Genomic DNA, 12418 nt, shown 5'->3' on the forward strand with positions numbered 1-12418 from the left:
CTAAGAGATGCTATTTTTGAGCTATCGCTCGTAATTAGTTTTGTGGCAAGCAGGACGAGGCTGAGGGCCGTGAGAGAACGGCACAAGGCCGGAGGCGTGATTACTAATGAACGCACCTGCGCGCCGCACCGGCCTCGTATATCTCACGGAGGACCTACGGAAGCATAAAAGGAGGAGCGATGACAGTGAAGGACGAGAGAGGACCAGCCTTCGCTCATTAGTAATCATGCCACTGGCCACTCATTAGTTCTCTCACGGCTCTTGGCCTCGTCCTGCTTGCCACAAGTTTCTTTGCTTTTTATCACTATTTACTTGTCTTCAGTAAGCTTGAGAGCTTGTTTACTTATGTTAGTTAGGTTAGTATTATTTTTTGCTGTGATATCAAAATTGGTCTCAAGAATTGTAACATTCATCTAAAATTTGTATATCAACCTTATTTCAAGCAAAAATGACAATATATGATATATATTGTTTTCATGAAATAAAATTACTCATTTCGTTATGGTCATATCGCCCACCTCTTGCTTCATCAGAAATTCTAGGACAAAATGGCCCTTTCATAATGAGAGGTTAAATAAGGCCATGACTCTGGTCTGTGATTATACCCAGTACGTCACTGTAACTGGCTGCATCTCTTGTGGTATTTGCTAACCACTGTTGCATGCTGTGAGCGAACTCCCTCCCTCTACCTGTGGTTGTGTTTGATCGCTCGACTGCAGCTGCGGCTTCAAAGGTTTGATAAGTCAATAAGGCGTTAACGCTCTGATCTCAACAGTGATCCCACAGGCACAGCGCATTTTAGCTTATCACTGGAGTTACTTTGACAACACCGTAGCACTGCCAGTGCCACACACACACACACACACACACACACACACACACACACACACACACACACACACACACACACACACACACACACACACACACACATATTTAACCTGTATTGGAGATAAAGGCAAGATAAACGTATAAAGCTATAAAGTGAATGAAGCGTAAAAGAAACATCTGTTAAAAGTAACAACATGTTCGTACTCATTTAAAGTGCACTGACACATGGATTGTTTTAAGTCATGCATACTTTGTCCACAGTCATAGACGCATGATAAATCTGCACTGAGCTTTACAAAATCAGTAGCACCACTGATTAGATACCAGGTTGTTCTAGAACGTGTTTTTGATAGTGCTGAATATTGATAAAGTGTCCCTTAGATATTAATGTTCTTTCTAACCAACAAGCAGTGATGAAAGTCTTTTCTCCATTTCTCACTTGTGCATTCGATCCCTGCCTCGATTTGAGAAGTTAACTGAATACGGCGTTTGTTTTATACCACTGAGGAAAATAAAATGTATTGCTCCCTAAAACTGACCCACAGCATGCCAGAGCTACTGTAACAGACCCTCATCCATATCAGGAAACTCACGCCAGTAAAAATATGAATGACTGTGGTGAGCCCTCTGTTTATTTTCAGTTTCTTTAGCATAAAAATCCTACATGCTGTGCTTCAGTTTGCCATATTTTAGTTGCTGTGCTGGTGAGAATGTAATGTGATTGAGTGTAAAGAACAGACAGCTGCCTGGCTTGTGCTAGAAATTATGCTTTGTGCATTGACTGACCTCTGAAAAGATTTTCTTGATGTTTCCACAATGACAATCTGTACAGTATGTTGGTTTTATGACCGATTTGAGATCTTTTGATTTAGCTAGATATGAAAATAATAATAATAAAGAAACTTTTTATTGTATGTATACATAGGCTACATTTAAAAGTGAAAAATAACCATTCATTTTACACTGCAAAAAATAATTTTCCTTGGAATATATCTGAATATGGTTTAAACAAGATACATTTTGTGGGAACAACAACAACAAAACAGTGGCAATGGTACTGTAACTTAATTCTGGATTCTTTTTCTGGAAAACAAAACAAAAATACAGATTAAGAAGTTATCCGTCTTTTAAAGCTGTCTATTTATATATAGTATACGAGATTGGCTTTAGAAGATTATCTAATCCATTGAGCTGCAGTGAACAGGTCAGTTTGATCTTAAACTTGCTGTTCCGCTCCATGTTTGGTCCTGTTGGAGAGGATGCAGAAGTACAGTCTTTCACAATCTATCATCTGAGCAGATGCTCTCATAAAAGCATCGGCACCATTTCTGTATCAGTGCACTCCTTTAAAACAGTGTGTTATTATCCAGAAGTATGCAGCACTGCATTCACACCTCAGGGCCGGTTGACTGTGTTTTTCTCTGAAAGGAAGGCTAAAAGGGGAACATCTGATCCACATTAGATACATCTCATAATGTTCTCTGGAGTCAACTAAACAATATCCTTTCTGTCTTTAACATCACTCCTAGATGACAATGTCCAGTGAAACACATCAAAATATTATCTTCAGGTTGTGTAAATATTTCTATTAAAGACAGACTCCCTCTGCACAGGGCTATTGAGTGAGGGATATTGATTGTTTTATGAGTAGTATATTTTCTTGTGTTTGACATAAAGTGTTCATGCATGAAGTTATAGACATGCATGAATGTGAAGCATTGTGCAAACACAAAGCCTAATTTTGCAATAGGAAAACAGCAATATAAGGACTCAAAGTATAGTATTCAATGGATTTATAACTATATGGCTCCCAGTTGGCTGTGGCTCTCTAAACAGATGTAAAACAAGCAGGTCATAAATATAGTCATGCGTCTTCCTAATGTACTGTACACAGAGTTAGACTAGGTTCCACTAGTTTGGCTCTCTTCCCAAACCACAGCCAGAATATTGATTACACCTAAGAGTGTAATCCTTTACCGTCTGAGAAATCTTAAAAGAAGTCTTACTCTGTGACATTAGCTTTAACATGCGGTCCAGTTTCTGGTGAATAGCTGGGGGTACCTTAATTTGTCTACCCCTCAAATTGTGCATTACTTTAGGTTTGTATTTCACTCATCAACCTTTATGCTTTGCTGTTGCCTAAAGATAAATGACGTACCTGTATGGCTGAAATAGTATGCAATGTAAAGGTTGAACTATACAGCATTATGTAAAGATTGAACTGAATGGACAATACCTTCTTTATGTTTCTACGGGGAGTCTGTGTTTCTTATATGAATAATTATTAAGCCACCACGATCAGGAAACTGCAGAAGTGTAGCATTACACTACAAGCTTATAAAATGTGACTTATAGGAAGTTCTTATTAAAGTTATTTCACTCTGTGGCCATTTTGACAATTGTCTTTCTAGTCATGGAGGTATAGCCCCTTTGTACTTGAACGGGAATAGTCTGACATTTCCAAAACTGTTTGCCAAGCTTATGTTTCAACATAGCCTATATCAAATGTTCAAATCAAACAAAGGATCTTCTACTGAAATAAATGTATGTATGCATATATTCATTCATACATTCCTACATATTCATTTACACCTATGTCTAATATTCTCTTGTCCATACAATGAAAGTAAATGGTGACCACAACTGTAAAACAAATATTTGGTGAATAATGACTTCATTTCGCCTATGAGTTGTTTGGACTACTTTTACTACTTTTAAAATTGTTGTCCTTTTTGGAGCTTGACAACCCATTGACAACCCCTGAAGTGAGTTTTTCTTCCACATCTCTTTTATGGGAGAAAGCAGTTCAAACATTCTGCTATGTCTCCTTTGGTCTTCCATGTAGAATAAATCATATAGGTTTAAGATTTTTTATATATATATATATATATATATATATATATATATATATATATATATATATATATATATATATTTAGGTTTTATCACTGTAAAGGCAGGAGTTAAATTACTATAGCTGCCATATTGACTGTTGCGATTTCTCCCATTCCTTTTGTGGTCATGTCCTCCTTATACTCTCTCTAATTCATATAGTACTGCTATGAGTGGACGTGAGGGCTTTATTCTCCTGAGGGATCCAGATAAAGCCCCATAGCTCCAGATAAATCTCTGTATACCTCATTGCTAAGCAGGGATCTTTCAGCAGGGCTCTGACCTAAAACTGTTTGCAGAGTAGATTAGCATCAGCTAGTCAGGCATTAGCATGAATGGAGTTTTATTTTGGAGCGGATTTTTTTGTCTTGTAAATATTGATCAGAAATGACCCATTCTTGACCCTACACCCCAGAGAATTAATAGTTAAGTCCTAAGATTTATTCAACTTCTTAATGCTCGAGACGCCCCAAGACCCAACCAAAACAGGGATGTTTAAACAATATTTGCGTCCATGGCTGACAGCAGAGGCAGAGAGGTAGCTGAAAATCGCGAAATGTAAATAATGAACGTCAAATGGTGTGTATATGTGAAATTCAGAATTTAAAACAGAACAAAAAGAGGATCAGAAAACATTAATGAATCTACAGAACTGCTTTCCATGATGTTTAAATGCACTCTGCCAGATTTTCTTGCTTTGAGGCTGCTGGCAGATGGTTATGTTTGAGTGCATGGAGAGCAGAACATAGGGTGGAGAAATGTTAGGACTCTGTCCAAGTCTACAAAGACTGTGTGCTTTAGTCAGACATCATGACGTGTTTAAAAAATATCTCAAGAATCACGTATCCAGAGAGTTCGGTTTGTGCGCACCGAAGAGAATATGAACGAGGCTTAACAACGTCACTCTCTTATGTTGGTGTTGATAGCTTTTAACTTTTAAGCTTGATTTGTGTTATTGTGACAACTTTTGGCTTACCTTCATTGAATGCGCAAACGCCAATCTCAACTGCATCTCAGCTGTCTAAACTGTTAACCAGCATTCTTCTGCAAGAATAACAGTATGTGTAATTGCTCCCCCAGAGAGCACAAGAGGTGAAATATGAAATATACTGCAAATGAACCATTGTGCTTATCTGCATCAGTGCTGACGTGTGAGAATTGATAGGTGGAGCAATTAGATCCAGCTGAATCCTTATAGACAGCTCAGAGGCTCTTGGTTTATGTTTGGCAGGTGAAGTGAGGTTTTGTAGATGGGCGGATGTTAAAGAGAGGATAACATTTTATCAGGATGGAATCTGAACACATAGATGACAGATAGCCCCGAGGTTACCGTTACTGTAGATCATACTGAATAGAGATAATGGAGCCTATCAGTACATTAGAAAAATGAGAGATTGGGGTGGGGTGGGGTCAATAGGTTTGAGATGGTAACATTTTAGATCTATTGCTACACACAATGCTTACATAAACACACACACAAACACTCACACATGTTGGGTTTTCACACTCTAAAAACTGCTGGGTTGTGTTAACCCAATTTTGGGTCAAATATGGTCTCACCCAACGTTGGGTTAAAAATTAAATTTAAAAATGGACAAACCCAGCCGTTGGTTTACATTTTTAATGTAACCAATGCAATTTGTCCATTTTTAAATTGCATTTTTGTCCATTTTTGATTTTGTCCAAAATGCAATTTGTCCATTTTTAAATTGCATTTTTTAACCCAACGTTGGGTGAGACCATATTTGACCCAAAATTGGGTTAACACAACCCAGCAGTTTTTAGAGTGCATGTTTTATGAGGGCTTTCCATAGACAATGATTTGTATACTGTACAACCTGTATATTCTATCCCCTAACCCACAGAAAACTTTCTGCATTTTTACATTTTCAAAAAACATCACTTGGTATGATTTATAAGCTGCTTTCCTCATGGGGACCAAATTTCCATCTTTGTGGGGACATTTTGACCACATAACATAGGGTTTACCAGACCAGGTAGACCTCCGCAGACTTACTAGAATTCTCCATTATGTTTCATCTTTCAACTTTTCTTTTAAAATGGCTTAGGAGAAATAAACAATAGAAACAAGACAATTGTTGACATATACTCATGCACATGCTCATTCACACATAAATGCTCTTATATGCATAAAAGTCTGTAATATACTGATACACATTTCTACTTTAATATCCTTTCTACTAAAATTGCTTATAGGAGAAATAAAAATAGAATCAAATGAGACAGTTGTTGAAATGAATGTTAATTTAATGTTTATAGCCTGATTCAGATCATTTACAGTAGTCTTAAACAAGAATTTGGTTAGAAATGTTTGAGCACAGTTTGAGACATTGTTGAGATACCTTCCAAAACTCTAGAGGAGGCACATGTGAGATAATTTAGATATTTTTTTCTTGGAGATTTTGCATTAGAAAAGCTTCAGTCATCGATCTGAATCTGTTTGTGCATACAGTACATACTTTGTGTTTATGTATATGTATTTTTGTATTGATGACCCTCATTTGACTTCTCCAGAGCTGATCCATTCTCGAAGTGTGGTGCCATTTGTGGGTTCCAGCCATGGACAGCAGTTTCAGACAGTACTTTTGGATGAGGAGAGAAGCCGATTACTGCTTGGAGCCAAAGACCACATTTACCTACTGGACCCAGACAACATCAATAAACACCCCAAAAAGGTAAACACACACCTTACAGGGCTAACACCTGCAGACATGTAGAATCAGGTTTCAGAAAAGGCACGTAAAGACTTAACACTATGTGTGGTCTGGGGCAGAACTTAGCACATTTTTTCCATAGAATCATTTAGAAGAGAATTCACTCACTCTCAGACTGGTTGACATGTTTCGGTAAAAATTTATTTTACAGTGTCCTTGTTACATATATTACATGTACTTACCATAGAAATAACAGTAAATTATGTATAATTACATGCACCTAACCCTCAACCAAATCCTAATCCTACCCTAACCCTATAGTAAGTACATGTAATTGCTTAATATTACTCAGTACTTAAATATATAATTACACTGTAACAATGACACCTTAAAATAAAGTGTAACCCATATTTCTTTCATTTGGAAAAGCAGCCTTACATTGTGTTTTTAATAGATGTGAGAATGCATTTACTCATGTCACTTGCAAAAACAACAACAAATAGATTCAGTATGTCAGGGTTCTGTCACTTCTGTCTCAGTTTATTTCTTGGTTTTGTGACAGAGCTCTGACACTCCTGTTTTGTCATGTCTTTGTGTGGGCGAGTGGCTTCGAGCGCTCTCTTGTCTGTATGCCTTGTTACATGTGCGGGCGTGGTGTTTGGATCCCGGCACGTCAGTCTAGTTTGGTTTCGGTTCTGTGTCAGGATTCGGACATTAATGCTCCGTGTGTTTGTATACTGTCGTGAGCGCACAGGATGAGCTTTCGCTCATTCTCGTGCGCTCTGTCTTGTCGTGTGAAGGTGCTGTTTCGAGTTCGCTCGGACCGTACGCTCTTTTGTCTGCGTGTGTTGTGTTCTGTGTAGCATGCGGTTCGTGTTTACATCGGCCGCGTGCTTTCATGTAGTGTTTTGTCTTGTGCTGTGTAGCACGCAGCTTGTGTTTTCACTAGCTGTGTGCTTTCATGTTGTCATGTTTTGTGTGAACATGTGGCTTATGAGTGTTCTCATTGGCTGCGTGTTCATATCTTGTTTTGTGTGAGCACATAGCTTGTGATTTGTTTTACTGGCCATGTACTTGTGTTTTTGTCATGTTTGGTGTGAGGACATGGCTTGTCATGTGTTTCCTTGTGCCATGTGCTCTCCTGTTGATTGTCTCCCATCTTGTTACCTGATTATTGATTAATTTGCCCCACCTGGCCTCCATCGTTACCTGCTTTGTTTGCTCACCCTATTTATTCTCCTTGTGTTTTCAGTCTTGTGCTGGTTTGTCGTCTAACCTTGTCTGTTGTCGCTTCTTGTTTAGTGTTCATGCCAAGTCTAGTCAAAGTCTTGGTTCCTGTCTTGTTTTCCCCCACGGCGTAGTTTTTGTTTTATTTTATACTTAATAAAAACCCAATGTTCTGCACTCGAGTCCTTGCTAATTTTCACCAACCCAAACCCTGACACAGTAATCCTTAAAATGAATAAAAACAGTGAAATGCAAACTCAGAATATCACACAATAATATGTTAAATTGTCTTTGCTGCTAACCTTCAATGATCTAGTTCAACCATACGAATAAGAAAAAAATTACTTTACATAAACATCACATTTTTTAGTTTTTGTTGCTGAAGTAAGAGTGTTGAACTTTCTTCTCCTGCATCCTATTCTTTTGTAATCCAAAATGGCATCACATCTACAGAAATGCCCATTTTGTGCGTACGCAACGTATAAACATCAGGCCCCTGGCCTGAAGACATCATACCAATATTCAGTTATAGTCATAGCATCACCTACATCACATACTAGCAACATACTAGAAACATGTTAAAACATGTTAGCAACACAAGTGTTAAAGCATGCTATTAATGCCATGAAACAGGAAGTTGTTTTAACTCAAGCATACAATGTCCAATCTGCCTCAAACTTCACTTATGATAAGAGTCCTTGCCTGAAGACATCTAGCCTACATGGCAATATTCAGTTATAGTCATAGCGCCACCAGCTGGTAGCAGGAACTGTGTCAAATGTAATGACTTTGCCATTAATAATCCTATATTTAGCCATTTAAATGCATATTACCCACCGTTCACTGTTTTCTTAAGGCCACCGGGTGATGGTGGCACCGGTGCAAGTCAAAGCTTTTCTTTGGTTCATCGCTGCTTGCAGCATTAATTATTTTTTTATTTTTTTATTTTTTTTATTAAACAGGTTTCTTGTTTCTTGTCTTGTTCTCTTTTCTTTGGTTTAACATAACTTTATCAAGTGCATGTTTAGTGTGAGTGAGTGTTTGGAAACTAGACAGTACTATGCGGTTGCTAGGATGTGCATATGTAAGTCAGAATCACTAATACATTTTATGTCGAAGTATTTTTTTTTTTTTTTGCCAAACAGGTGCATGTTTTTATTGTGAGAACAAATGCATTTTTTGTTTTTTGTTTTAAAACTCTTGACTTGTCGACTGGTTACGCTCCTGTACTTGGACAACATAATCTGGGTTAAACTAAGTACAAATCAAAACTGTTTATACCTTTCTAATCTCACAAAATGCTTGATAGCATGGTATGAGAGTCTCTGGGATATGTTTAGCTTATGAATTCATTTATGGTAGGAGGTCCTTTAGACTTTCTTTATACGTTCACTCCAACAAGTTCTCACAGTTATTTCACTGTCACTTCTAGATATTCCCATAGCATCACCCTACAGAGCTACTGAGCTGACCCTACCACTATCACACCTGTCAATCACTGTCTCCACAGTGGTCCCATGACAAGACCACATCACCTTCACCCTCACACACGCACACAAAAAATGTTTTTTTTCTCTTTCTCCCATACATGTAAAGACACCCATACAGCAAAAATTTGATTTTCTGATATATATTTTTAGTGTATTTCAAAGTATACCAACAATGTATTGCTAATAGAAATTTTGAAATATATTTACGAAAAACATTTTAAAGTTTTAGTTACTTATTTCCTCATATATTTTTTTGCCCATGTATTTCAATCTAAATATATTTAAATTGTCCAGCATATATTTTATAAAATACATTTTGCATTACCCAATTTTTTGTTTTTTTAAAACTGGGAATGTACTTTTTGTTAGGCCTATATATTTAGCAAATATTTGAAATGTATGTTTTGGGCAATATATAGAAAACATATAACTTCTTTGGCCATATAGGCACCTAATGCTTTACTTTCATATATAAACATGCATGTTTACATTAGACATGCATGTGTGTGCGTTTATGACTCATGCGTGTATGTTCATGCGTAGGTTTTTTTCTTCAGTTGTATGGTGGCGGGTACATATTGATCCCCTTTGTCAGTTTGTGGTAGGCACGACAATCTTCAAAGCGCCGTCGTGTAAAGTCGTCTCACGAGCATGTGTAATCATGGATTGCAAATTACATGTAGAGACGGCTCTTGGAGGTCAAGGTCAAAGGTCAGCCCTGTGTATGCTAAGCGTTTAAGCTTTTATAATACATGTGTGCAGAGACAAGGCCAGCAGCCCCTTCATCACTCTTTATCTGAACGTGATCCTCCCTCTCGTAAGCTTAACCCAGGACCCATGTTTGTACAGTATTTCATGTGTGCAGCTTTTCGTCTGTTAAATACACAACGGATTACACTCTGTTTAAAATCTTACCTTGAGTCACGACATGATCTCATTCTGAAACAGAATTTTTGTATGGTTTACACTTCACGGTTGATATACTTTTCTGTAACAATGCCATGAGAGACAATTGTAAACACTTACTCTGACTATTTAAGTTGTAAGGTATTTGCTGTTACTTTTGGTTGAATTTACTGTGTGTGTGTGTGTGTGAGTGTGTGTGGTCTTGGTAAACCCTATGTAATGGGGTCCCCACAAGGATATTACCATACGTTTTAGAGCTTGTGGGGACATTTTTTTTGTCCCCATGAAGAAAATAGCTTTTAAATCATAATAATTTTGTAAAAATGCAGAAAGTTTTCTGTGAGGTTTGTGTTTAGGGGTTTAGGTTTAGGGGGTAGAATATACAATTTGTACAGTATAAAAATCATTATGTCAATGGAAAGTCCTGGACCCAATATGTGTGTGTTTCTCACTTGCAGCTGAGTTGGCCAGCTCCAAGAGACAGGGTGGATATGTGTGTACTTGCTGGCAAAAACCCTCATGTAAGTATCAGTCAAAATATATGTCTGCTAAATGAACATTTCAATACACAGACTGTCTTCTCTAACTCAAACCTGTCTTGTAAAAGAGAGCAGTAAACTGTTTTGCATCAGGTTTTCCACTAAAGTTTTTGAATGATTCTTTTAAAGGAAGAAAATAATACTTTTATTAAGCAAGGATACATTAAACTGATCCAATGTGACATTTAAACTTTCACAATGTTACAAAAGATTTATATATATATATATATATATATATATATATATATATATATATATATATATATATATATATATATATATATATATATATATATATATATATATATAAATGCTGTTCATTTGAACTTAGTATTAACCAAAAAATGTATATATATATTAGTATTTAGATACTTGCTTACTTACACTTAGATATTTACACTTACAGCGTATGAATGTTATTGTTATTTGTATCAGAAACAGGTGGCATAGATAATTTTAGACATTAATATTGATTGATATAGTTTGTTTTATCATTTGAAACCAAACATTTTGTGAAAAGTTTTACTTGAAAAATTATGCTTGTGATATCTTTCTTAATAAAGAACACTTAAGTAGATATGTTGCTATTTATTGCAATGACATTAATAAATGTTTATGTGTGATTTAAATATCCAAATACTTTTTGAGGACACTGCACGTGCTCATAATTTCTTTATTTCTCTTTCTACCTCAGACCGAATGTGCTAATTTCGTAAGAGTTTTGCACAGCTATAACCGAACCCATGTCTATGCCTGTGGCACTGGAGCCTTCCACCCCACCTGTGCTTTCTTAGAGGTCAAAGGTCACAAAGAGGCAAGAAATTAAATTACTGACTGCTTCAACACAGAGTATATTGAGTTTGTTCAGATTTTCTATTTGATTGACTAGTATTCTTGAAAGAGTTTTAAAGTTTTAAGTAATTTCTCCTGTATGGTAACTAATGCTAATGAGTGTTTTGTGTACTATGATCACAGGACAGCTGGCTGCACCTCCACAGCAATACTGTGGAATCTGGCAGAATGAAATGTCCTTTTGATCCACACCAGCCTTTTGCTTCAGTACTCACAGGTGAGACTGAATCAGATCTTCCTGCTCTTAAAAAAAAACCTGATGTAAAGAGCATTTTACTCTTTACACGTAATCGGCTTTCACCCAAGAAAAATCTGGTATGTCTGTTCTGTCGGTCAGACATTTTTTTTTTTTCAAGTTAAACCGACCCTTATGTTTCCAGTGGAGTACTGTGGAGAAATGTCACACCTTGTCAAGAGTACCAGCCGTAAACTTTCCAAAAATGTACATTTTTTTCTTGTGTTCCAATTTTTGTGGGTTGTATTGAAGCCTAACATTTTTACAGCTGAGCAAAGTTTGATTAATTACAGCCATTAGTCATTTCAGAACCTTCCTTCCTGAGAAGGCCTGAATTAGGAAAGTTTTAAATGAATAGTTTACTCAAAAGTGAAAATTATGAGTATAAAACCAAATTGTGACATGCTCCAAAAAGGCCCCAAAAAATCATAATAGTCATCCAGAAATAGAACATTTAAGAATAAAAAATGTATCTCTACTGTAGCAATCAAATCTAAAGTAAGTAATGCAAATGAGAATTTTCACTTTTGGGTGAAGTCTTTCAACAGTGTGGTTGAGTGTGTTTGTTTATTTACACTGACAGGCATAATCAACCGGGAAAAACTCTGGGACAACACAGAGCACATTCTGCTCTTCAAACCACATGCATAGAAAGAAGTAGGGTGGAGGGCCAAACACCAAATGATAATGATGATGATAGAAATCACTGAGTTATTTTAAAAACATAATCCATAAAGCCTTCTTGGTTGTCATGGAAAGATGGTAACTTTA

General features: G+C 36.7%; 1 protein-coding gene across 1 annotated transcript in view; it reads left to right on the top strand.

Moving 5' to 3' along the window:
- sema3d (sema domain, immunoglobulin domain (Ig), short basic domain, secreted, (semaphorin) 3D) overlaps nucleotides 1–12418 on the top strand; it is a 46087-nt gene that overhangs the window by 14227 nt on the left and 19442 nt on the right. Inside the window, exons 3-6 of the mRNA XM_082181801.1 lie at nucleotides 6259–6419; nucleotides 10480–10542; nucleotides 11255–11374; nucleotides 11536–11629. Of these exons, the coding sequence (XP_082037927.1) occupies nucleotides 6259–6419; nucleotides 10480–10542; nucleotides 11255–11374; nucleotides 11536–11629 (438 nt within the window). The remainder of the gene's footprint in view (nucleotides 1–6258; nucleotides 6420–10479; nucleotides 10543–11254; nucleotides 11375–11535; nucleotides 11630–12418) is intronic.

Source organism: Leuciscus leuciscus, assembly GCF_965113295.1.
Source record: "Leuciscus leuciscus genome assembly, chromosome: 10".
NCBI classification, from domain to species: Eukaryota; Metazoa; Chordata; class Actinopteri; order Cypriniformes; family Leuciscidae; genus Leuciscus; species Leuciscus leuciscus.